Genomic DNA, 27808 nt, shown 5'->3' with positions numbered 1-27808 from the left:
GTTACGTTTCCAGTGTCTTTCAACCTATAGATGAGATCAGTGGCATAGCAGTGTGGTCGTATATGGAACACGGTGCCAGGAATGAAATATGTAAATCATCGCGTGGGTTTGTGAGTAATGGGAAGTAAATTGCCCATTGTCCCATCAAAGGGAAGTTTGTTATCAGCATATACATAATTTGCTGTGATGTGGTTTTTAGATCAGATGCGTGGACATTGCCAAAGAAAACTGAGCATAATCTGAAACATGTGCAGAGAGGCATGGGAAATGTGCAGCCAGACTTAAACTAAATTATTCTTTTTATTTTACCAGGTAAGGTCCACTAAGCTGTATAACTCTTTTTTTAGAAGCGACCTGACCACAAATTATAGCTCAACGAAGTGGCTTATCACGTGGACATTTATAGCAGCCAAATACTCTAAAACGCATGTTGATTCTAAATGCGGACGGAAAACCCGGAGGACCTGGGGAAAAATCCACGCGACCACAGGGAGAGAGAGAGAGAGACTGCAAACTCCAAATAAACAGCAGGCGTCAGGGTCGGGATCGAACCCACGATCTTCTGCCTACCAGGCGAGGTAGTTAACATATCACCACCGCGGCGCAGATCAGATAACTGACACAAACAAAATTAGAGATCTCATGGACTGAAAAAAGTAAGTGGTGCTTGGGGCAGGACACGTCACTACAAGAGGGATGATGTCTGATGGTCGAGACTAATGTGGGAGTGTCAGTCCAAAGAGGGAACGCGCCCGAGCTCCTGTGCAGCTGCTGGGTGGATTATTTTCATCGTGAGACCACGAGAGATGGCGACGGCCTGGAACAGAAGGCCTTCATCCAACAGTGGATAGATCATGGGTGACGGTGGTGACAATGAGATGAATGTACGAGTGGTGAAAGATTGAGAGAATGAGCACGATTAAAATGAATTGTGGACGAATGAATAAGCGGAAGGGGGTAGGGGGTGGTAATGGATGAGCGTTCACGTCACCACCCTCGTCAGCCCCCTCGTCAGCCCCTCGGGAAGCTAATCCCAGTAAATAAGCAACGTTGGTCCAACGTTTCATGTTGAGAGGGATGATCCAATGATTCTAGATTTGAAGCTTTCGTGACTGCAAGGATTCATACTCTTAGGTTTTTCGGTAAAGTCACGTAGGTAGAAAATAAGTAATAATAAAAGTAATAGAAATAATGATAGAAATAAAATAGTAAATCACGACGTTTCGGAGGCAACACAAGTCTCCATCATCAGGTGGGACCGTCCCAGCTAGATTTACTGTCTCAAGACTTATTTTATTTCTATTATTATTTCTATTATTTATTATGATTTATTTTTTACCTATGTGACTTTACCGAAAAACATAAGAGTATGAGCCAATGAGCCAAGGCCGTAGCCATGGAGTCAAGATTGGGGGGAACCAAATCTTCCAGGGGGTCTCGTCCCCCCCCCCCCCAGAAAAAAAAATCTAAATTTGAATACGAATTTCCTGCCATTTCCTGCCTAAAATATAAAAAAATTCACTAACACATGGGATAGACTTTTCATTTATTTTTTACAATAATGTCTAATAGTGTATTGTATTACATTGCTCTGTTTTTTTCTTTGTTACCTTTTTTGTTTCATTGTAAGTAATGGCAGAGATTAGGGATTAATAAAGTACAACCATAATCATATGAACAAACATCTATGCATTGTTATATGAATACAAGTCCAGATATTGTGGCCAAGGTTTAGCAAATTGTTATTTTTATTTACATAGCATAGCAATTATTCTTTTTAAAAAATAGTGTTTATAGCAATATATTCGAGAGGGACATTTTCAGCATATTTGAATATTGGGGGGGATGTGTGTGTCCCCAATATACATATTATAATTACAGCCTTGCAATGAGCAGACCGACGAAGTCTGGAAGCTCTAACTCTGCAACCTCTACGAAATCACGGATCTCAAACGCACACGCAAAACACTCTTAGGTTTTTTTTTTCCGGTAGTCACGTAGGTAAAATAATAATAAATGAAAATAACTAAATTAAATCACGACGTTTCGGAGGCAACACAAGTCTCCGTCTTCAGGTGGGACCGTCACAGCCAAATTTACTGTATCATGATACCGAAAAAACCTAAGAGTATGCATCCTTGCAGTCACGAAAGCTTCAAATCTGCACACGCTAAAATAAACAAGTGCTCTATACGAGCATCTCACGAGTTTATGAATGATTACGTGAATGAATGAATAGCTAAATGAACGACAAAAGAAACGATTGAACACAAACGTTAAATGAACCATCCTATAAATTTAAATAAACTGGCCACCTATAATGCAATGTCAGCAATATTTATTATAATAACCCACACCTGTCGACCCTTCGTCAGTGCCCTACCTTATTACAGACCAATTCAGGACCTTATTGGTCACCCCGTGCACGAATAATTCTCAACGTTCATCCGACAAAGTCCCGTCACAAGGGAGAAACACAAACAAATGCATATTTTTGTGCCCGTATTGAAACGGCTGTATGCCGTATGGACCTAAAAACGCAATTTTCCTGTACAAGAATACGGGGTAAATCGTATGGGTTGATACGGTATGCTAATGCTTCGTCATACACTTTTAATCGTTGAAGGGTTTCTCTGTTCTTCAACAGCTATTCTTAGGTAACTATTAATATACCATCATGGGGCCTCCTTTGCCAGTACCAAAATATACTAATAGGGTTTTTTCCCTTTTTTTCTGGCAACAAAACTGACACCTTTTGCAAGGAATCATGCTTACATTAACCACAATACTTGCAGTCAAATGCAAACATTTGACACCAAAAGGCGTCATCTGGTCGAACACCATGAGACTAGGCTCCAAAGAAAGCTGTCTCTGGTGTGGACCAATTAGTTTCAAGGACAATGCATACATTATCAGAGTATTGTTTTTTGTTTGCATTTGACTGCAAGTATTGTGGTTAATGTAAGCATGATTCATTGCAAAAGGTGTCAGTTTTGTTGCCAGAAAAAAAAGGGGAAAAACCCTATTAGTATTAACATACCAATTATAAACTCTTCTCGATTTAAAGCTTTCGTGACTGCAGGGATTCATCTTCTTGGTTCTTTCGGTAAAGTCACGTAGAAGGGAAGTAATAAATAATAAAAATAAAACATAATAAAATTAAATAATTCTCACGACCTTTCGGCTACAACGCAAGCAGCCGTCTTCAGGTGACGGCTGCTTGCGTTGTAGCCGAAACGTCGTGAGAATTATTTTATTTTATTATGTTTTATTTTTATTATTTTATTACTTCCCTTCTACGTGACTTTACCGAAAGAACCAAGAAGATATAAACTCTTCATTATAAAAGTTTTTTTTAAATCTTAAATGTAATTCTCATCAGGCCCCGGCGGTGTGAAGTGCAATCTCAAAAACATTCTCTGCTCCGACCCTCTCTATTTACGTGCTCTGAATAAGGGCCCTTGGCCGAAACGTCGCGTCTCAAGATTGAGTGAAGACTCAAGTGAACGACTCAATCAAGGAACGGAATTGAACGGGTGACCCCGTGACCTCCCTCCCGCCCACAGCCCCCACCGCCCCGCCCCGCCCCGCCCCTCCCCCCTCTAGCACCCACCCCCCGCTCGTGACGTCACCGCCTCTTCGCCGCCGCCTCCAGTCAAAATGGCGGCTCCCAATGACTACTTTAGCGTCGGGAGCCAAGTGGCGTGCGTGACCTGCCTCGGGCAGAAGATCCACGGCGAGGTGCTCGCCTTCGACTACCACTCCAAGATGCTCACCCTCAGTATCCATTCTCCGTCGCGCCGCGACGCGTTCGCCGTCGTCCGTTTTGAGCCGGTCGGATGTCGAGGCCTAGTCGGCCGCCGCGAGGCCTCGAAGAACACCGCGCTTGCCTAGATGCCTCAACCGGGGGAGGGTGAGGGATGGAGGGGAAGAAGGAGGGAGGGAAGGGGGGGGTGGGGGTGCGAAGCGACCTCGCCCGCTCGGCGCTCGCTGTCCGAATGTTTGAAACAAAAAAACCCCTCTCGATGTGGTCACTGTCGGGCGTTGCTTGGTCCGGTGATGCCCGCGAGTTGATCTCGAGGGGGCTTTGGGGCGGTGTTTGTGGTGGTCTTTTTGTGATTGGCGCGTGTCCCCTTGTAAAATGCTTCGGTGTGTTCGCGTACAGTTGGCGGCTTGGATGGTTAAGTGGTCGGTATTTTTTCGTGTTAAAGGACGCTTTAAAGGCACGTAAATGTAGGTGTGTGTTCATACGTTGTCTTTAATGATAAAGTAATCGTAGGTTGGATACGTTGCTTAAAGAAAGTTATGCCCGATATGGCCACTTAACGATGAAGGTGAAAAAAAAACCACGATCTTGTGCAACATTCAAGCCGAGGTTTAATTGTACGAACAATTGTTTTGCAATGTTAATTGTTTTAAAATGGTAACTAAAAAACTGTTGCAGGGGAATCCATTCATATGTTGTATTCAATAGTCCACGGGATATTGCTTAGGGCCGGCCGTACGTGTACCGTAATGCTTAAAGTTGCCTTGTGAGAGTAACGTTACGTGGCATTTAAACCATACACACACTACAACCATTGCGCTGTAGGTCACAAATACCGTGGTTTTGTGGCCACGCTACGTTTTTATGTGGCTCGGGCTTATGCCTCTGCACTTAAATATGTTTTTGTTACCGGAACACGAGGATAAAATGCACAACAGGAAACATTTTGAGGTCGGTGGTTTATTTCTACGTGTTTTTTTAAGGGCGAGGATTGCGGGCACGAGTTGTGTGTCTCGTCGCTGTTTTTATCCAATTTGAAGGCCGAACTGGGTTCAGGCGGAGGTCAAGACTTAGGGGTTGAAGTTCAATGCGGAGGATTGTCCTCTCTTTGTGGAGAGAGCTGCGTTCGGCGGCTTAATGTGTCGATGGCGTATGGATTCTGTACGTGCAAAGCCCGTTGGTCAATCCACTCGCTGTGTGTGAGGGTTATAATTCGCACCATAATTTAACATACTTCACCGCACTGGTCATTGCGGGTTTTGTAAAGGTGGAGGGGGTAGTTCAGAGAACAGCGGTGGATTTTGTTGCACGGCCCCCACTGCCTGTTGCACCTTTATTTTGCGCATGGTCACATCCAAATCTGGACTCAAAACTGCTTAACTTTCCATCTATGACAAGATTGGACTCATTCCGGGTCATTTGTTGACTGACGTGCTTGGTTTTAGACTCTGGTTGTGACAACTCACTGATCACAGCGACATTCAGTCTGTCTGAACTTCTTTTGCACCGTACATAGCGAACCGTGCTTTTGGAGGGTGCATTGTCTGAAGACAATTCAGGACTGCTCTGAGAAAAGCCTCTTGTGACTCAATGGGGCATTTCCTGGAAAATGCAATTACTGTACGCTATTCGTGAACATTTAAAACCGGTTTGGCACAAGCGTTCGGTACTAAAACGTTTACAAAAATCAACTGCCTCATTTAAAGTTGGGTTTCAATTACAAAATTACGAAGTTTTAACAAGATGGCTTAGCTTGGGTTTATATGACCAGTTTTCCAAAAAAAAATCTGCCTAAATCCGCTTAATTCTCCTGTGTGTAAAAAAAAATACTTTTATGGTCCCAATGGGCCAACCAGGTTGTTTATATAAAATAAAGTGAAGATCCATCTTTTGTTTTAGAGGAGCAATCAGCAGTGAGCTGTGCCCACTTTTTGCGAGGTTTAGCGGTACACTAGTGGTGAGGATTATATATTTGTCAGCGTTTAGTATGATCCTTAAATCACCTCCGATTAGCACAGTTGGCTACGTATGGTGCGAACGAAGTTGACATGCATGCAGAACTTGGGCTTCTGTTATGGGTGAAACTAATCAACTTCAACGTAATTATTTAGGTCAATTCTAAAATGTCGCTTTTGTCCTAGTTTTAAGTATCGACTTGCTGTATTCATTTAAAGAATCTAGTGTGTGCCGAACACCATTATAGTTGTAAATTTAATAAGTAATATTTTCAGGCATGCTCATCAACGAGTGTGAGTTTGTACTTCTTCCAAAACACTCACAAGGCATGGGCAGGTAGCCATCGTCCAGCAGTGGATTGACAGTGTACTGTGCATGTTCCAGAGCAGCTGCATTGTCCATCTTATTGTATATATGTTGAACTTCTTTTGCACCGTACGTAGCCAACCGTGCTCATTGAAAGTGCGAGAGGGAAGGTCAACAAACTGAGCACAAAAAGCACTTCTAAAGTGATGAGTTTTCAATCTACATTTAAAAGTGCAACGCTCACGTGGCTTCCTAATATCGGAAGGAAAAGCGTTCTAGCCAGCGGTTACTCTCTTTCTTTCTTGGCTAGCCATGTGCAAAAGGTTGGCTTCTTGTCCTTTAATAATACATCAGCAATAACGTACGGCGAGGATTGACAAAAAAAGACTACATTGCAACGGCGTCTTCGTCGAATGCTAACAAACGTGTTTGACTCCTGGTGAGTGGGTGGGCAAGCGAGTGAGTGAACCAGCGAACGAATAAGCTCCTTAACTCGGCCGGCACCCCAGAATGCCCGTCGTCGAGTGGCAAGGTGGGCGTGTGCGACGTGCTGCTCCTCAACCTGGCCCTCGTCTCCGAGGTGGACATCCTCGCCGAGAGCAGCGAGCCGCCCCCCGTGCTCACGTCGCTCAACACCAACAAGGTGCGTGCATGCTTGTGTGCGTATTTTTTGTGGGGAGCGGTAGTGTAGCGGTTGGTACGCTGCGCTACGTACCCGGCGACCCGGGTTCCATTCCCGCTTGTGGCCAACATCGGTGACGAATATCTGAACTGGTCTTGCGCCTCTCCGAGGTCAACTTAGCCTCAAATGAGTACCTGGTGCCGTGTATAACATCGCCACTGGGGAGACAAAGGCGTCATGCGTGGTGCTGGCCACCCACCCCCATGTGTACCGTTTCGGCCTTCATAGGTGCTCGCAATAGCACTTGCCCCAACAATCTGTTAAGGCTATATGGGGATCTTTGTCATGGGGAGCAATAGTTTAGCGGTTGGTGCAATGTGCTACGAACCTGAACTGGTGCTGCCCCAACCCGAGGTAACCTCGGCCTTAGAAAGGAGTAACTGGTGCGTTATGTCCAAAATATCAGCACTTGTGCACAGTGCCAGCTTTAATAGGTGTTTGCTAACAGCATTTGCCACAGTCTATAAAGGTTACAATGGGGGGTGGGGGTCTTCGTGTGTCTCTATAGGTGTGTAGGAGTGTTTGTCGGTGTGTGTAAGAGGGATATGATTTTGGAGGTGTGTAGGCATGGAAGATTGTAGCACAGGTGGTACATTTTCCATTCATCTCGATTAGCTAATCCATAATACGTGGGTCTGTCCCATAATCTGCTCGCTAGCAATCGACACTTAACATGGCCTCAAAATGCACGTCCGCTGGCACAAATGCTGTGGTGATATCACAGTGGCGTCGTGGCGCATGACGGCTGTTGTGTGTATGGTGGGGAGTGGTGGAGCAGTGGTTAAGGCACTACACAATTAACCTGATGACCTCTGCTCAATTCCCTGCTGTGGCTAACATCAGTAGCTAGTGATATTTGAACCTGTCCTGGGTTGGCTGAGCTTTAAATGAGTGGCTGGTGCGGTGTGTAAACATCAGCGCTCGGGAGACAAAGGTAACCAGGCATGGTGCTGGCCACACCACCATCATTGTGTCCATGCCGGCCTTGATAGATGTCGGCTACACTAAACCACATGCTGAAGCTGAGGTTCGTTTTGTATTTACAATGAACACATTGTTTTCCTTTTCTCCCAATAGTATTCCAGTTGTGCTGCCATCAACATTGAATTGTTGACTCCATTCGAACAGATTTGGTGGCAAGCAAACAGACTGAGCGGTGAACTCACCGAGCTACCGGCAACTCATCCGCCCATATCGATACCCGACGGAAAGTCCTGTGCGTCCACCCGTCCCTCTTGCGTTTCCAGTGTTTTCTCTTTTTATGCTTTTGTCGTTTGTGCAATGGGGAGGGGCCATGCCTAATAATGGGATTCTTCAGCTATTTTATTTCTTGTGGGCTACGCGATAAAGCTAACTACCGTGTGCCGGAGGGCATCGTGGCATTTCGCGTGAAGTTTTAACCTCGTCGCGTTGGCATTTACAGATGTCGTGTGGTGTCGTGACGTCATAACATGTCTTTTTATTTCTCCATTTAATCTCACAAGTTTTTGTAAACTCTCGTCTACGGCTCTCTCATCTCTTATCTCGTGTGCATCTCGCTTTCATCTCACTAATCCGTTGTCTTTCTCCGTATCTCAGTGAAGCCATATGTTTTTAGTGAGTTGCTCCAGGAATCATCAAGTGGCCAGATGTGGTTGCTCCGCAGTCCGCCAGATGAATAATCATGGCTCATGATATCAAGCGAATCAGAATGAGAACTCTCACAGCTGGAAGTGTGACTGGATGTCAGAGTGGTCCTAGAAGCTGACGTCATAGGACTACGTCTGAGGTTACTTTAGTGAGCTTCTTAAGCCACAGTAAAGGCACCCCATCCCCTGTGGTGCGTGCCCTGTAACGAGTTAACTGCATGGTAGTGAAGCTGAAATGTGTAATCCACAAAGCTTGAATATCCAATTTCAGTGATCCGTTTTGGTGCAGCCCATGAGAACAGTTAAATCGCGGGCGGCCGTAACCCAGATTTGAACCCCTTTGGCACTGCTAGCTTAATTGCTCTGATTTGGTTCCCCCCCCTCCCCACCTCTGTGCCACCCAGTGACTTGGGGATGTGCATTTCATATTTTGTGGAGGACACAGGGTATCTGTAGTTAAAACACAACCAAGGCGGTTGAGTGATTAATCCTCTTGGAGGATTTGCTTGTCATTTAATTATCGATTTGCCATTGCATGAAAATGTATATGACAAAGTAACATAAATATTAACATTCATGCTCAGGTCAAATGTGAAGTGTTTAAAGGTCTAGATAAGATTATAATGAAAACGTGAACCCCTCTTGCTCGCACATTGACTTCAAAACTGGTTTCCCAAAATAGACGCGCAAACCAATTGGGGGTGGCTCATTTGCGCGAATGAATGAATGTTCCCGAGAAAACTGGGCCAGAACTTGAGAATCTGGGTTCCATTCCTGGGTCAGCCATCTGAGACTAAAACCAGGATCTCAAGTGAAGTGAGTTAATGGTGTCAGCTGTTCAACTCCTCCGATGTGATTATCTTCTAATGATTCACCAAAGCTAGTGCTCAACTCAAAAACTTTACTCGAACAGATCCATTGTAAAGTTGAACTTATTTTGCACCGTACATAGCTGACCGTACTAATCGGAGGTGCGGGGGAAGGACAACAAACTAAACACGAAAAGCAGTTGTAAAAAATAAAATCAGCTTTCAATTCGGAATAATGCCAACAAATAAATAAACACATCCATGAGTCATTCTATGCATCTCTTTACTGGGAGGCTTTGAATGAGGGATGATGGCTACAGGGTATTGTGGATTTTCCAGGAGCCTGTGCTGAATTCAGATGACTGTTTATTGATAGAGGGGTTTTTTTCTTCAATACTTTGCAGAGGCAGATAACGAGATTGTGAACGGTAAAGCCAATTGAGTTGCAACACTGACGTGTAGTGTACATTGCTGCTCAGCTTGCAGAGTTCAGATCTTCGGGTTTGAATATGGACACGTGGACATCACAGACCTGGACTTGGTTAAATAGCACAATATCATCTTCAAGCGCCATAGAGAATATTAATCACAAATTCAATAATGTCTCGCATCCATATTTTTGTCCCTACACATAAAATATACAAGTAATTTTCTTTAGCATCTCATCGAGCCTCATCAGTATTGGTTGATGATGAACTGCCGGATGTTTATAGGCGAAGACCCTTGCTGTTGTGTATGGGTCCTGGTTCGACACAACTTGTATAATTACACAGCGGCTGAGGTTACAGTTTACCTTGTGATAGCAATTCACAGCGAATGACACGATGACATTTGTAATTGAACCCAGGTCTATTACAACGACAAGGCACGTAATGATCCACCGTCAATTAAAACCCGTGCAGAACAAGATTCGATCGGGTTTGCAGTAACATAGCGGCGTTCAAATGCCGACATACATCAAGGCTCTGCATAGGGGACCAGTGATGGGGTGCATTTATTTTATGGAGGGGGGCAGTCAAGATCTAGGCCGCTACTTGAACATGGTCAGGGAGTATTTGGGATACTATATGGAAATATATGGATATGTTAATTCTATTCAGATGTATTTAAGACGATGGAATTAAAGAGATAGACCAATCCAGATGAATGAGATGGAAAAGAATGTTCTTGAATTGAATCTGGACCTCCTTCCCCTCCCCCCTATGAATTGTGACGATGAAACTAATTTCATGGCAAGGAAGGTTGAATAGTTGAATATGTAATAGGTGTGTGAGTGATCCTATCGGTTTGTCAATTAGTATCGAATCCTTCGCTCACAGCGTATCAATCTTGCACTGCTAAGAAATAATTGCGTTTAAATTCTTGTAAATCGTATGCAAATGATTCGCTCGCATGTCGGGCGACTGGAGCAAACAAAACTGCTAGCGCGACAGAAGTGAAACAAAGCAGATAGGGACACGTCTGTGAGAACCGCAATCGACTCTAGAATTAAATCGCGACTAAATCGTAAAAATCAAACTAATCGCCGAGTGGGGTTGATGGATCATTGCCGGCCGATAAAAAAAAAAAAAAATTACACCGCGGATTTTTCAATTGTGATTATTCACAGAGCAGTCATCGCCCGCTTCCAGCAGACTGGACATCTGTGAAAAACAACTTTATACCTCATCGGATTCCTCCCAGTATGAATAGAGATTCGGATTCTGACTAATGCCCTCGGTGGTCACTCATGCAAATGAGATTTGTGTAAATCCTGTTCATTGAGTTCTTGCCTGGTAACGTCTGCCGGCAGTGTTGAGGTACACTTCTGTGTGTGGGTAGCCTGAGTTCGATTCCCGCTCACGGCCAACACCGGTGACGATTATCTGAACCGGTCCTAGCCCTTCCCTATGTCGACTCAGCCTAAAAAATGAGTACCTGGTGTGGTGTGTAAACATCAGCACCTCTGTGGACCAGCACGGTAGCGTCGGCATACCGTCGGCGCGTTGCCGTGCGCCGCACCCAAACCCCCCGTGCCGTTTTGTTCCGCTCATGTTGTGTCGTTTTTCCGGGCAGCTCTCAAGCCGGGTGCACAGCGAGGTGGAGGAGAAGTTGAGTCACGCTCACGCCGTGAGCATGGGGGTGTCGCCCGAGGGAATCCTGTTGTTCCAAACGATCCAGAAGACGTGAGTTAGCCGACGCGTCCTCCCTCCCTCTCTCCTTTTTTTTACGATCAGGAAAAAAAAAATGCTCGGTTATTTGGCACTTTGCTTCATTTTGGCTTTCATTGCCTTCCTCCGTAGCTCCCTCTCTCCCTGGTGTCCTCTTCCATCGGGCACCATTTACTTTTGCTTGTGCGTCATCACCGATGACCTGTATCTCGCGGGCTCCAGTAATGTGAGGCAGTCTCGCGTGTTAGGCAACTTGGCGGTCAAAGTTGCAAAAGATGTTAATAGTTGGATAATTATTTTTATCTGATGAATTTACTGCATTGACTAATCGTCCCAAGTCTACGAACAAAACGTGTGTGGTTGTACAGCCGCTTGTCAATTCACTGCTCGATCAGGCCCTCCCTATAGTAGTTCATGGACGTGTTTGTATCGCTGCGTGGCCCTTAATAGGGGCAAAATAAATCCACAAAGAACAGAATTGACTATTTGGCTCAACGCGTTGCCAGCGCGTGCCTTACACGTGCCAGTCTAACCGAGGCACTTGCCTTCATCTCTCCAACCTTCTCCACCATCGCCTCCGTCTCTCCCACCACTGCCCTCTCTCTCCACTCATCTCTCTTCTGCTGACATCTTTCTCCATCCATCATCCCTCTCCGACCTGCTTGCCTCTCCGACCTCCGTGCCTCTCCCACCTGTCTTTCTGTACCACCGCCATCTCTCCCATCACCGCTCGCATTCCCACCGCGTCCTCTCCCCATCGCCGTCACGTGTGCCAGGATCAAGGAATGCAAGTGGAACGAGAAGAACATCATCGTGCTGGAGGACGTGGTCATCTCTCCGCCGTACCGCGTCGAGAACTGCAAAGGCAGAGAAGGGAGCGCACTGACGCACGTGCGCAAAATTGTGAGTGCCGCCCCTTCCTTCCTCTGCCTTCCCCTTCCTTTCTTTCTTGTCCATCCATCCTTCTTGTCTCGTACCTGTTCCCTTCAAGGCGCGTTTCGCCTCTGGAACAGCGAAGATTGGGCTAGATGGTAAGGAGGACCGTGGTGGCTTGTGATTACATGGGTTGTTATGGGAGCAGGGAATTATATTTTTGTTATTGAGCACACCTCTATAGTGTTTTTTAAATCCTTTATATTAAGTTTGCTTGCTTGCTTGCTCGCTTACGACCGTGCAAATCTTTCGGTCGTTTTTTAACCCACTTCCTGTGATCCAATCGAGCTGACATTTTGCACACAGACTCGTTGTGCGTGACAATTTATTTTTGTGAAAATGTTTTTCCAAAATTTTCCACTTTCTAGGAAAAAAAACATTTCATATTTAATTTAAAATACCAATGTGATAAAAATGAAACTCTTACTCAAGAAAAACAGAAATGAATAATAAAATAAAACCGATGCCACGCATATAAAGGATTTATAGTGAAAAACTTTGTTTTTACGGGTTAATTTTTTCCCTCCAATGTTATCCCGATTGTGCCCTTGGTTTTTCTCGTAAGACAAAACAAGCTCGCAGAGCAATGGTACCCGTCGTGCTAGAGAACGTCCCACAGAATCATTTTTAATGGAACTGCTCCTGGGATTCCTTTAAAAAGTAACCTTCTGATGTCAACACTAGGGGGCTGCACTTTCTCTCAAACCAAAATTAATCTGATGGGGGTTTGTTTTTAATATCAACGGTGCCTGGGCTGACGCCATCAACTCCACTTCACTTGAGAATCCGGCTCAATGGAGGGCTGTGTTTTAACCGAACGACCTCTGCCGTGCCAGCTCAGCGTTCTAACCACTAATCCACGCGACCACCCCGTGCCATTTGATAATTGAATATTTCAGGATACATTTTTTCACAATCACAGCTGGACTGCAGTGACCACTCGTGGCACCCGATTGTGTGGTGCTACGACTATGATGGCCTGTCGGCTATTGCGCAAGCTGCGTCGTATTGATCCGTCGGGGGGGAAGGCCGAGAGAGAGAGGTCCGTGTGGAGCCTCATTGCCCTTGGGTGCATTTTAGATGCGCGAACGCAAGTGTTGTGGACCTTCTTTCGCACCACCGCACGTAGCCAGCCGAGCTAATTGGAGGTAGGGGGGAAGGCCAACAAACTAAACAAAAAAAGCCGTTCTAAAGAAATGAGTTTTCAGTCTAGGTAGGTGTTCAATCTACACAAAACCCGCCATCCGCACATTTGTTTCGTTCCGCCTTAAACCATTGCGCCGGTAGCCGAGTCACTACTGTCAAAGTCGTTAGGTCACTAGTTACAAGCTAGAGCAGTGTTTTTTACAGACCTTTCTAAGTCCACTGCTGGATGGGGAGGGTTCTATGAGATGGGGAAGGTGGGGAGGGAGGGGTGTAGAGCAACGTGGAGGTGAAACAGAATCGATTCTTGAACGGAATTGCGCACCGCACACTCGGGGCTGTTCACGGAATCGCTTTTGGGGGGGGGGGGGGGGGTTGGGTTATCGTGTCCAAGACGCCTTCATTGCAACAATGCACCCGTGAAAAAGTCCTTTACTTTTTTTGCCGTTCAGGTTGAAAAACACTTCAAGGACGTGGACCAAGCCAAGTCGGGGCAGCCTTTGGCGCAGCAGCAGGCGGCACAGAGAGAAGCCCCGCTGTCGTTATGAACCTCGGGGTTGCTCGTCCCCCCCCCACCTCTCCCTCCCCACCTGTACCCCCCCCACCCCATTCCCCCAACCCACCGTCCCCCCCCGCCCTCCCTCTAAAACGGACAACCACGACTTCGTCCACTCTACCCATGGCCACTCGGCTCTGTCTGAGGTGATGGGGCGATTAATAAAAGAAGCATCAACTGGGACCTCTTAATCACAGCCCCGCTCCTCCGGTCACCCCCCCCCCCCCCCCCCCCACTGGTCGCCCTCCCGCCCCCACTCCTCTCGGAGAGGTCCCAGAAGAATGAGATGAGTACAAATTAATCCAACATCCGAAATAACTACGTTCCAACTTACCAAATTCCCAAACGTTATGTTTTACGATGAAAATATTCCTCGTTCTTTTTTTTTCTCCCCCCCCCCCAACCCCCGTCTTGTTTTTGAAAACTGTTACACTCTTGGCCTTTGATTTGGACAAATTGAGTGCTAGAATTTTCCGTCCCGTCACGTGAGATATGTCGGTCTTCCAAGTCTGATGGCCCCGAGTTGGTGTCGACGCGGACTGCTGTTTTTGTAAATGCCGTCCTCTCGTCTTATCAACTCGATTGGAAATCAGTGTCCCCCCTGTGGTCTGTCCTCTGTTGAATTCCTCGCAGTGTCGAAATCTAAAACTCCCGATAAACGTTTCCTTACGCGGCCCACAGATCCACGCCGAACGTGCTACGCGCAAATTAAATTGTCCTCTGTGGCGATTTCTATTTATGAGCGCGTAATAAAAAAAAATATTTTCAAATTTTTTTTTTTTTGTTCGGGGGGGGGGGGGGGGGGGGGGGGGGGGCCGGGGGAAGCGTGGGAGGAGCTGGGGGGGGGGGTGTCGTGGGGAACAAGTGTACGTATTGCAGAAATGCCACATTCAGAGTCGGCTCGTGTATTTAATTTAACCCATGAAACGTACTCATTTTAACACTTTGTAATTGTCATTGCCAGTGGACAGATTTGATTGTAAATTATGCATCGGCGACACACAACAAGGACCCGTTCCGAGGAAGCCGGTCTCGGTGAGTGTGGCATCTCCGCGACTCGTCGGTCGGATCATCGATCCGACGATCAAGCCCCCCTGGTTTTTGGGGGCTATAAAAAGTGAGAGAGAAAACAAAAATGACGTGTGAGAAAATATTACAAATAGAAGAAGACTGAAGGAGGAAGAAAACCCAACATGACGTCTCGGAGCGCGCGAGTCTTTTGCTGTCGCGCCAGCTTAATTAAAGCCGCCAGGGTTAGTCGGCGAATACGTTGGGCGTGTCGTTAACGGAGTCTTAAACGAGTGCTCGTTAGAGAACGCCTCTTCCAGAGCACCGCCAGCCGCGCCTCTACCGCCGCCGCTCCCCGGGGTAAAAGTTGGCGACGGCCGGAGAGGGCGCCAGCGCTCCTGGGCAGGTTTTGCCGGAAAATATTGGGAACGACGGATAGTCGTTAACGGTGCGGAGCGAACGGAGCGCGCACGCACCACCCGCGCTACGGTTACGGACGGACTGTAGCGCCCGCGCTGCGCGCCGCTCGCCACTCCCTCCCTGCCCCCCCCCAAACCCCCCCCCCCCCACCCCCCTCTCTCTCCGCACCAACCAACCCATACCAACTCCTCAACTTCCAAGCTCTCCCCTCCGCTGCCTTCCCCACCCACCCACCCGCCCACACCCTCAATATGGAAAGATTTCGGTTTATAAATTAAAGATGAGTCTTATAAACGGCTGCTGTTTGTGTGTGTGCACTTCGGTGTCCCGGCCAGTGTTGGAATGTGACGGGGCCGCTCAGGGTTTTTGCATGTTCGACGGCGCGCAATTTGGTTGTGCCGGGGTTTCCTTTGCGGGAGAGTGGGTGGCCATAGTTTCACCTTCCACCCTCCCTCCCTGAACCCCAACTCCAGGGTACATTTTCTTTCCGATTTAAAGATCGGTTCCGCTTTTTAACCTCCGGCGGAGAACGTAGCAGATGCCAGCTGGTGCGGGAGATCACGTGAACCCGTTACACAAACCGGCGTTGGCCTATTTACAAATTTGTCGTCAATCCTCAACCCAGGGCGGTGACGTGACCGAGCAGCAGCGTGTTCTCGCAGCTTGTTTCAGGGGTCTGCGGTTCGAACCCCACGGCTGCCCTGGTTAATGCTGCATGCATACGGACAGTAAATACCGCGCGCTGCCTCCTTTACAGTGGAAGTAAAAAATATCCCACGAAATTGAAAAAAAAATTCGTTACCAGGGGCCTGGCATCGCGATCGAAATTTGCCGCACTTAGAAAAAAAATACATTTCCTGCTGTCAGACCGCACATTTGCACGCCCTTGCTGCGTACACCATGTGCCGCACAGACGGCTGCCACGAGGGGTCCCCTGGGCTCGACTGCATGCAGCAGGGCATTGGAATGGTTGAGAAGTGATGTTATGCGAGGTGCTTTCTAAGTTGCCGAGACATTGAAGCAAGAGGCACTGTACTATGCAAATCCTCATCTTCCGTACAACGTGAAAATGGTGACAGACAAATCGATTTTTTTTTATTTTATGCGACCAATTTGGGTGCCTGTATCGTGAGCATAGGGAGAGGGAGGGGACTGGCTCTATCCTGTGGCTATTCCAGACCCACTAATAGGAATGTCTTTGAAATGTGATTTGCTTTTTTTGCTTGCATTTCCATCATTTCACGAGATGAAGGATCCATTCGTAAATCTCCCAGAGCCCTGTGTTGGAGAAAATGATTTCTATCGGGCTCCGTGGTGTGAAGTGCAGTCACCAACTCTGAATTATATCCGATGAAAAAAGAATCTGCTTTCAGCTTTCCAGCTCAATTCTCATCTTTTTTTTATTTTATACCGGAAAAAAAGATTCCACAGATAGGACTGCTCAACCCTAGCTTATGATGCTTTCATATTTGCATTTCCTTTGCGCTGTTTACCTTTCTGGCGTTGTTCTCCGACTGGTGGTGAGACGAGGCCATGAAGGAGGCTGCCTCTGGTTGAGGCCAATCAATTTCGTAGACAATTCATAGTATCAGAATAAGTTTTCCCCTTTTGCCTGGCAACAAAACAGGTGTTGAGATGGTAAAACACCAAACTGAAACCTTTTGCAAGGAATCGTGGCTGCATTCACCGCAATACTTGTGGTCAGATTGCAAACAAAAAACACTGATAACATGCATTATATTCTTGGTTCTTTCGGTAAAGTCACATAGAAGGGAAATAATAAAATAATATAAATATTAAAAAATACAAATTTTCACGACGTTTCCACTGCAACACAAGCAATCATCAGGTGTGAAATCCACAGCAAGAAAAAAAAATATGCTTGTGTTGCAATCGAAACGTGAGAATATTTAGATTTTTATTATTTTATTATTTCCCTTCTACGTGACTTTACCGAAAGAACCAAGAATATAAATCCCTGCAGTCACGAAAGCTTTAAATACAAATTTAACATATGCATTGTCTTTGAAACTGATTGGTCCACACCAGAGACAGCTTTCTTTTGAGCCTAGTCTCAAAACGGTGTTAGACCACAGGACGCCAAAAGGCGAACAGCACAAAGACAATGCACTATCAGAGTAATGAGAGCTCCGGGTCGAGCAGCTACATTATGGGACCTCCTTTGCCAGTAGCAAAATAGAATACGTTTTCCCCTTTTTTCTGGCAACAAAAAAGGTGTTATGATGTTAAAACACCAAACTGAAACCGTTTACAAAGAATCGTGTCTGCATTAACCACAATACTTGTGGTCAGAATGCAAACAAAAAACACTAATATATGCATTGTCTTTGAAACCAATCAATTGCAAAGACAACGCATTTATGATCATGTTTTACCACAATGTCGTTTGGTTAATGCAGACTTTATGCCTATTTGGTGAACGTCTTAACACCTATGTATTAAGATTTTAAAGCCACCGTGTTTAGGTTTTTTTTTGTAATTTGTTACTTATGCAGCATTGCCAAATCATTTGTGTTGGAGATTGGCTGAGGGTTTTCACAACGCTTCTCCCAATGCGTACTATCTTACCTACGACTACAAGGCAGGCCCCGAGATGCAAACGTCCGACTTCACAACATCCGCACTTACGAACGAACTTCCATTTTATTATGAACCGAACCGCGGAACGATTTCGTTCAGCAGAGCAATCCGCAAGCCAGAAATCAGGATCCAAGAAAATGAAGATGAAATTGATTTGTTTCTTTTCATGTCACACTTCATTTTATGCTTTAATTACTATCCAGTTTTTATTACAGCATTGCACGCAAATGTACAATATTTCTTACGAGTTTAACAATGCTTCTCGTTTTTGTAAACGATAACATTTATAACGCAGACCGTGTTTACAATTAAATATTGCGTTCCGATATACGAACAAATCTACTTTCGAACAGGTCTCCAGAACGTAACCCATTCGTAAGTCGAGGACTGCCTGTACTTTAGCAGGTAAAGCCCATTGAGTTATAACTTTTTCAGAGGCGACCTGGACACGCCTGATGGCAGCTCATTGAAGTGGCTGATATCATCACAAGAGCCGAATTGATTCAAGAGCCAAATGGCTCACAGGGCTATACCTAATAAATTAACTTGATCACACGTAATTTATAACCGCAGCCAAAAAAAATCTCAACTCATGTTTGGAAATGTAGAGGTCAAAACCGCAGGCACCCTGGGGACAGTAAGCGCGACCACGAGGAGCGAGAACACGCGGACTCCGAATATACGGCACAGGTCTTGTGAGCGTCTGGGATCGAATAACGACCTCCTGTATTCCAGGCGACGGAGATAACGTCTCGCCATCGGGGCGTGCCGTTCAGTCCTGCAAAGTGGCCTTGTAATTATTTACACAGCAGGGGGCGCGGTTTCCCACACTGTTATAAGTTTGTCTCGTGTGTCAATGAAACCGAGATTTGAGAACTCAGGTTTATCGCAGGTGGCTGAAAGCCAGATTCAAATCCAGGATGTAAAACTTTGTAGTCTGCTTGTTACGCTGTTGATGGCGGTGGTGGTGATAATGAAGGGCATTGATATTATGGTGGTGATGGTAACCCTGGTCTGGTTTGAAACTGATCATCTCACGACTGCTTGGATCTCTGCTCCTAAACCAGGGGTCGGCAACCTACGGCTCCGGAGCCGCATGCGGCTCTTTACGGGCTGCTTCTTGACGATATGTACGTGAGTACAGTATGTACTCAGATGCATTGCGGCTCTTGAAATACTGAATTTTGTACCGAATAGGAAAGAAATGGCTCTTCTTGTTATTTTGGTTGCCGACCCCTGTCCTAAACTGAGCACATGTCAGAAAAAACAAGTTCCTGTCAATCCACGCCGACCTTCGCTGTGAAGTCTGGTCAACCAAGCCCCAAGGCCTTCATCCAGCACAGGATTCACTCGGTGCTTTACGTCGTTATTGCTATCATGACCATCACCATGTAAACCATTGTAAGCATGCCGACGCATTATTTGGTGAATTCATACCGGACTTGGGTGCGCCGGAGGCTTCAGTTATTCAGCCCGCCGCCTTCTAATAGCATGAAAGGGGTGGGTGGCCAACACCACGCCCGGCCGCCTTTGTCTTCCTTGAGGCGATGTTTTCACATCGCACCAGGTACTCATTTGAGGCCGAGTTGATCTAGAGGAGGCCCAGGACCGGTTAGGGTGATCGTCACTGGGTGTTGGTGGGTGAGCTGAGAATCGAACTCGGGTCTCTGCCGGGTTCGTAACGCAGCGCGCTAACCGCTGCGTTACCGCCCCCCACCAAACAGACAAAATATCCCCCGTATAGTCTGTAGCAGACTTGGGGCAAGTGCTGTTAGCGAGCACCTATGAAGGCCGGCACGGCGCACGAGGAGGGGGGCAGGTGACCAGCACCACGCCAAGGCCGCCTTTGTCTCCCTAGCGGCGATGTTTACTACACACCCGCACCAGGTACTCATTTGAGGCTGAGCCGATCTAGGGGAGGTCCCAGAACTGGTTCAGATAAATCGTCACTGGGTGCTGATGGCCATGAACGGGAATCGAACCCGGTCCCCTACTGCATCCAGCACTCCTCACGTTAACAAACTCACTTCGGTTTAACACGGACTTGTCGGCTTTCGCGACAAAGTGCTATCCATACTAAGAGTTTTTTTTTTGTTGGGTTAGATCGCGAAAGTATGAATGTGTCGTTAAACCCGCCACCACCCGACCCAGTTCTGGCTGCCCGGCTGATGCCAGTTGTAAGTAGTGGCGAAACGTCGTACTCGAATTGGACATGTTGTGGGTTTTTACTCGTCACGCATCGGCACGGGTTTGTTTAAGTGACAAAACCTCATCATATTCTTTGGGTCTTTCGGTAAAGTCACGTAGATAGGTTCATAGAAAATAACCAAAAACTGCGACATTTCGATCGCAACACAAGCGGTCGTCTTCAGGACGAGGGGGTTAGCCTTTGAAGGCAAAACTACGATCAAAACGTCGTAGTTTTGTTATTTTCTTTGAACCTATCTTCGTGACTTTACCGAACGACCCAAATAATATAAATTCCTGCAGTCACGAAAGCTTTAAGTCAATATTTAAAACCTTACCAATTGGCCGTGTCGGGGTGGTGGCGGGTTTTAACGACACACAACATTAATAATTTTACGCGAATCTTAACTCCCCCTCCCTCCCCTTCACACACACAAAAAAGAAACCTCCGTTACGGAAACTCAACTTAACCCGTAGTTAAACCCCGGAATGTCGGAGCACTTCAAACCCAGCCGAGCGCACGCCACCCCATTGCCGCATGTTCGTCAACCACCCCCGCTTCCACTCCCCCCCCCCATCAAACGCGATAGACAGCCAATGGGGTACAAGTAACATCACCGGGGGGGAGGGGGGGGCTGGTGAATAAAACCGGCGGGGGTCCCTCTCTGCGTCTCTGCGTGAGCGCGGCGCGGAGCGAGTCGCGGAGCAGGCAGAGATCGGAGGTGGATATCGCGTCCTCGTCTCCTGCTGTCCCAGACACACCGCGCCGTCAACATCACTCGGATAAAACCCAACACGCAAACAACCAATATCGGGGTTTCTCGGCAGTTGTCTTCCGTTATTCGCCTGCAGCGCAAACATAAAGAGCTGCTGCTGCTGTTGTATTGTGGACAAAGATTCCCCGTGTCGTCGTCGTACAGGCTGCTGGGAGCAACCGCAGCAACACGCGCGCGACGGTGTCACCTCGACAGCTTCAACTCTGGCAACCTCCAGCTGAGCGGCCGTCCGTTCGTGGCACAAACTCGGAACAGAAACGTAACGAGAAATACAAAAAACACCTGGTGGTGGCGGCAGCATCCTCCTCATCCTCCCCATCATCATCAGCAGCAGCAGCAAGCAAGCGGTGACATCCTCGTCTGTGCCAAAGACGGAAGGATCGTTCTCCCCGCGTGCGTAACGCCGCCCGTCGAGAATCGTGGACGGGGTTCCTCGAAATTCTGCGAACCAACGATGTACGAGATGGACTCCCTGTCGCCTCCGTCTCCCTCGAGGAGTCTCGTGACGGACGAGGAGGAAGAGGCTCCCCTGGGGAGATACCGGAGCCCCATTGGAGGGGCGGCGGCGGCGGTGAGGAAGCGGTCGGGGCTTCGCGGCGACTCGGCCGTCACTCCGGGATGCAAGAAGGGCAAGCGAAGCGCCGCTGGCGGCGTCAACGGATCAATGGGCCATCATCAACAGCTGCTGCTGCTACAGACAAACCATCACCAGCTGCCGCAACAGCAGAATCGGCAGGACAGCGACCACCAGCAACAGCAGCTGCAGCATCATCCGGAGCATCATCATCATCAGCAGCAGAATCAAAATGAACCGGAATCGCAAAACCAGCGTTTCGTGGCAAACGTGAGAGAGAGGCAGCGTACGCAGTCGCTCAACGACGCGTTCGCCTCGCTGCGCAAGATCATCCCGACGTTGCCCTCGGACAAGCTGAGCAAGATCCAGACTCTGAAGCTCGCGGCGAGGTACATCGATTTCCTCTACCAGGTGCTGCAGAGCGACGCGGCCGAGGGCAGGGTGGCGGTGGCGGCTCCCAGTTGCAGCTACGCGGCCACGGAGCGCTTGAGCTACGCCTTCTCCGTCTGGAGGATGGAGGGAGCCTGGTCCATGTCAGCGTCGCATTGATGGAGGGTCGTGCTGGTTGGTTGGTGGTGGTGAGGGGTGGTGGTGGTGGTGGTATTCTTAGGTTTTTTTCGGTAAAGTCACGTAGGTAAAAAATTAATACAAGTAAAATAAAATAAAAAATCACGCCGTTTCGGAGGCAACACAAGCTTCCGTCTTCAGGTGGAACCGTCACAGCACGATACAGCTATCGTGCTGTGACGGTTCCACCTGAAGACGGAAGCTTGTGTTGCCTCCGAAACGGCGTGATTTTTTATTTTATTTTTTATTTAACTTTTATTAATTTTAATTTTTTTACCTACGTGACTTTACCGAAAAAAACTAAGAATATGAATCCTTGCAGTCACGAAAGCTTCAAATCTAGAATTAGGGTGGTGGAGGTGGTGTTGAAGATTGGTGGTGTGGATCGGTGGTGGTGGTGATGATTGGTGGTGGTGATGATTGGTGGTGATGGTGGTGGTGTGGAACGGTGGTGATGGTGAGGATTCGTGGTGGTGAGGCTTGGTGGTGGTTAGTAAGGATTGGTGGTTAGTGCTGATGATTGCTGTTGATTGTGAGGATTGCAGAGTGGCGGTGAGCATTAGTGGGTGAGTGGTTACATTGATTTAGGGTGGTGGGTGTGCTCGTGTTGGTTGATGACGGTATTGATGAGTACTGGTGAGGATTGTGCATAGTGAGTGGTGGCGAGCGGTGAGGATGGTGGGTGGTGGTGGTGGTGGTGTTGATCGTGGGAGCCTATTGAGAGCTACTGCGCGTCGCTTTCTCAATGGAGACCTGGGAGAACGGTGACTCAACTCATCACCACGATCAGCCATGATCCATCTACTGCTGGATGAAGGCCCCCTCGGAACGGCCCCCAACTCTCATGGTCGTGCATTGCAGCGATCCACTTAGGCACCGCACACGAGCTGATTGGATGGGATAATGAATAATCCAATATAGTAATTGTTAATTATTGTATGTACGTATACATGTGCACTGCCAGGTCGTGTTTATATTATAACTCCTTTTGGATTGACTAAAGGTCACTGGGTGCATATTGCAATGAGCATTCGCGATGAGGATTTGTCAGGGTTATTGAACACAATCTGAATCTCAAGATGCTGTCACACTGAACGACAGACAGACAGAGAGAGAATCATTCAGAATTCATTTGTAACGTTGCATTTCAGTCTCGGGCACTCGATCCACGGCTTGTCGAGAGGCACAGCCCCGGTTCGTGTCGATCCACTGCTGGAGGAAGGCCTCCCCACGCCGAGTAGACGGAAATAGGTTCCGAACGGACGTCTGTGAAAACAATAGCTTCGTAAAATTCCTCCAGTATACATCTCGACTTAAAGCTTTCGTGACTGCAGGAATTCATATTATTTGGGTCTGTCGGTAAAGTCGCGTAGATAGGTTGGATGAAAATAATAATGAAGAACATTTTGTTCTTTTCTTTGAACCTATCTACTTGACATTACCGAAAGACCCCAAGAATATGAATTCCTCCAGTGTAAATAAATGTTTTGATGAAGCATACTTCACCACGCTGGTCTGTGCGGGTTTGTGACGGCGCGCCGTGGATATTTCCCGTACTGTCCAGAGCGGCTGAAAAACAAATTCGCTGCTTAGCTTCCGAGGTTGTAACAAGATGGGGAGCGCTCCAGCGGATGTGTGGTCATTTTTTCGAAGGGAAGTCGAACTTACGGAACGATAAAGCACCTTGATTTTGACGTAAAAAATAAATCTAGACAATCAACGATTCAGGATCGCACACGCGTTTGATCACATTCCGAACGTCGATTTAACATTTTTTTTTACTAAATTCCACTTGTAAACACGTGCCGTGAGGAAGGGTCATTGCCCGAAACGTCGCCGATTATCTACTTTTTTCTTCTAAGACCACACACGATGTTATTGATGAACATGTTGAATGTTATTGTTGTATTGTCCTTGTGCACCACTGCCATCGCAGTAGCAGCAGCATCACCAAATAATTTGTTCCAAAGTAGAAAAAAAATGCATGCGTGTAAATACAATATATATAATTAATTGTCAAACATATAAATATATACATAATTTGATGGTGATAGCAAATGTACAACTCTTGCCAATCCACTGATGGACGAAGGCTCTCGTCACCATACTTCACCGCGCTGGTAAAAGTGCGGGTTGACGAAGCGGGGGAGTGAGACCAGGTCAGTCAAATTTCGCTCGCCGCTGATGTTCGCCGTAGACTGGGAATCGAACTCAGGCGGGTCGCCTCGTGGGTGGGGTAAAGTGTGGGGACTGCCACCTCTTCCGAGACATACTGGCCAGCAGTGGAAGAGTCGGCCAGATGACGTCTAGAGGGACCCCTTCAGCCAGCAGTGGAGTGAGCAGGCAGTTGCAGGGCTGCGCCTTGTATCACTTCAGCTGCCGATGAAATGTGCCTTGTCACGCGCGTGCCTTCGATAAAGAGCGTGAGAAGTCATCACGGTCTGAGATTTAATAAAGAAAAACTTATTTTTTTATAACTTGCGAATGTTGACAAGAATCGAAATACTCACGAAATCATAACGTCGCTTTTGTTTTACAAATGTCATCGTGTGTGATTGTGTGTACCCCAAACCGCCGAGGTCTAAACTACGTGTTTGTGTATCATCATTTGCATGCGATTGAGACAATGCAATACGCTTTTATAAATATGTATCGGATTTTAAGGAACCTAACATTCTTTTAAAAGTTCGTGTTAACTTTGTGCGAGCCACGTACGTACAACATCGTGTTTTTTTTACTCGGGATATTGCAGCGCGTCCACTAATATCGATTTCAAGGCTCACGCAACGCGCGTGCATCCGTTTGAAGGTATCGATTATTTACGATTTGCACAAAAAGAGTCCGTGTAGGTTTCACGGTGCGAACACTATGAGTACAAAACCAGACAAGCAAAATAAACGAGACGACAAAAAAAACAAGCGACTAAAATGATCGATTCTAGGAAATTATAGGTGGGGAGTGGGACAGTGCATTTGGTTATCGCCAGGGCTTCATTTCAGCTGGCTCGAAAACCCTGGCAGACCACATCTGTCGACTTCCTATTCAGTGAGACGTTAAGCCCAGCTTATCTCCATATATATAATTATTAATATTACTTTCTACATAGTCGCATGAATTAGCGGAGTGGAGGACGGTCAAAAAATTTTGAGAATTTAAAAAAAAATCCAAAAAAATCTGACAATCTTGCATCGGCCGTTGTCTGAATTATAAATGAATGAAATACAATTCAGATGTATTTATATTTTTTGCTTCACGCTGAGGATTGACGATGTTTGAAATAGAGCGATGTGAGTTGCGTTCGTTGTGAACTTTTAATTCGTGCTATTCATAATAACTGTCCATGACAGTCACGACAACGGTGTTTTATTTCACGCAACTCTACAACTCTCTCCCTAACGAGGCGATTCGGCCAAGTTGTTCCACGAGACGGAGACTTCGATTCGGAAATCTCCCACGTGCCAAGAGTCCAGCCCGCGGAAGTAACACATATATATCATAATTATATATATACAATTCAATATAATTCTAGATATGTGTACGAGCATCTTTCTCGGAGAGGTTCTTATCTATGTATACTGCATTTAAATGTATCCGTAATTATATATTTACACACGTTTTGTGAGTGTGTTTCTATAATTGTACGTATAAAAACGGTTCATATAGCATTATGTATAAGAACCTCTACCAGAAAGTTCCCTCCCCAATCACATTCCATTGTCTCTGAAACTGCGGACATCTGAGATGGCCGGGAGCCTCACAGATCAGTGCACTGAGCCGGCACCGCTGGGAAAGAGCTTCATAGCTCATCGGATTCCTCCAGCAGAAAGAAATCGTCTAATCCTGAGCCCCGGGCTCGACTCGTCTCCGTTTTGCAGGTCAGCTGCTGAGTGACGCTGTGCTCCGCACAGGGACAGCTTTACACGGCAGGGGGCCCTTTTGGAAATTAAAAACACGTGTTGAGAAAGTTCGCTGCAACTCAATATTATTATCTGCACGCGCTGCACCAGCCCGATGATGAGTATACACGGCCAACGTGGCGTGACGTGGACGGGGCCGGTTGTGCAGTCTTTGACATTTCGCAGCCAGTGCACGTGGCAACGAGATTATTTATGTTTAATGATTTATTTTTACTTGCTCGGCTTATTTCCTTTAAAATGTTAATGTCCAATGAGGCATTGGGGCAGAATAATGGGGGAAATGTTTAGGTTATCGAGCATGGGGAGATTTATTTAAAAAATAAATACAGTCTGTATGTATACTGTATACGTGCATGCATGTTCAAATTTGTGCTCATTTATGCATGTGTTTCATTGCATTGCCAGAGTTCATGATGTATCGAGTTTTCGTCGACAATTATTGTCGTGGTTGTTTTTAAAGATTAATGCGGAAGTGACGAGGCTTTATGAATTACTCTTTTTTCCGTGAATTGTATTCCACCGCAAATGTTATTTTGCAATAAAGTGAGCATGTCCATGTCATGAGTGTGACAACCTTGTTGGAATTGCCGTGGATTATTCACTCGTTCACTTCGGCGTGCCACCGTGCACGAGTAAAATAATGCCGGGCTCACGGAAGAGAAATTTACGAAATGAAAACTGAAAAGTGGCGCAGCGAGGCACGGAGAGATGCGTGCTGGGAATTATCTTGAGAACAGAGAGAGATACTTTGACTTTTAAACAACTTTTGTTGCCGCCAGCAGCAACAGCACTGGAGGCGATTTCGATTCGAAATACACAAAGTCACCAGCAAACAAATGAAAACAAACGCTACAAATCCACGCGCTGTGGCGCTAAAAGCACCGCGCACAACACGAAAGAAAAGTCACGTGGTGGTTGTGGTGGTCATCGCGCACGCCACGGTGACGAGCGAGCGCTTCAGAAGGTGAACACGAGGGTCCCGTCCACCCTGGTACAGAGAGCCCCTCCGGCTCCCCAGCGTTCGAAGAATACGTGAGAGAGATGAACAAGTGGGTCAGAGAACAAACGCAGGTTTAAAGGCAGCATCCTTCCGTTCCTATCTTAAAAGCCCTCACCTCTTCTCTGTTGCTCATTCTCTTCCTCTCGCCCTCCTCCACTCCTTCCCGTCCCTCCCCTACGCTGACGCCACGGTGGCGAGATGTTAGCTACCTCGCCAGGTATACAGAAGGTCGTGGGGTCGATGCCGACACTGACGCCTGCTGTATATTTGGAGTTTGCGGTGTCTCTCTCCTCGTGGTTGCGTGGATTTTTTTCTCCGGGTCCTCCGGGTTTTTTCCTCCACATTTAGTATCGACATCACGCGTTTAGAGTATTTGGCCGCTGTACATTTCTACGCGATAAGCCACTTAGTTGAGCTATCATCTATGGCCAAGTCGCGTCTGAAAAAAGAGCTATATAGCTCAGTGGGTCTTACCTGGTCAAAAAAAACTTAGGTTATAGTTTGGTTAACACGTAGGAGGCTTTCGCGACCGATATAATCTATAGTACAGGTTTTTTTGGGTTAGATCGCGTAAATATATAAATGTGTCGTTAAACACGCCACCACCCTACACAACCAACTAGTAAGGGTTGTCACGTAAATTGAGTGTGCCAATGCGTCACGAGTACAGCACACCGGTTGTGTGTTGGAGAGCAAATCCACAACATTTACAATCTGAGTACGACGTTTCGGCAGGAATTACAACCGGCATCATCAGGCGGCAGCCAGATCTGTGAAGACGTCTTCCTGTTGTGGCGTTAACCACTTGAAACGAGTGCGGCTACAGTAT

At 46.8% G+C, this 27808-nt stretch overlaps 2 protein-coding genes across 3 annotated transcripts; both read left to right on the top strand.

Moving 5' to 3' along the window:
- The first annotated feature begins 3614 nt into the window (after positions 1–3614).
- Positions 3615–14739, top strand: LOC133357642 (protein LSM12 homolog A-like). 2 transcript variants are annotated; one of them, XM_061575720.1, is made up of 6 exons: positions 3622–3781; positions 6538–6671; positions 7839–7926; positions 11203–11312; positions 12074–12200; positions 13826–14739. In XM_061575720.1, the coding sequence occupies exons 1-6, from the start codon at positions 3661–3663 to the stop codon at positions 13828–13830; spliced, it is 585 nt and encodes a 194-aa protein (XP_061431704.1). In that variant the 5' UTR covers positions 3622–3660; the 3' UTR covers positions 13831–14739. The 2 variants fall into 2 exon arrangements, with proteins under 2 accessions (XP_061431696.1, XP_061431704.1); XM_061575712.1 differs by lacking the exon at positions 7839–7926 and having other exon boundaries at positions 3615–3781; positions 13826–14046.
- A 6096-nt stretch (positions 14740–20835) lies between these two features.
- LOC133357636 (twist-related protein 1-like) lies at positions 20836–22045 on the top strand. The gene has a single exon (XM_061575700.1). It carries the CDS (start codon positions 21376–21378, stop codon positions 22042–22044), a length of 669 nt encoding a protein of 222 aa, XP_061431684.1. The 5' UTR covers positions 20836–21375; the 3' UTR covers position 22045.
- Positions 22046–27808: the final 5763 nt, after the last annotated feature.

The sequence above is a fragment of the Lethenteron reissneri genome, chromosome 7 (genome assembly GCF_015708825.2).
Source record: "Lethenteron reissneri isolate LAM-NWPU_2019-01 chromosome 7, ASM1570882v1, whole genome shotgun sequence".
In the NCBI taxonomy this organism is placed as follows: Eukaryota; Metazoa; Chordata; class Hyperoartia; order Petromyzontiformes; family Petromyzontidae; genus Lethenteron; species Lethenteron reissneri.
This window is presented reverse-complemented; position numbering and strand designations above follow the sequence as displayed.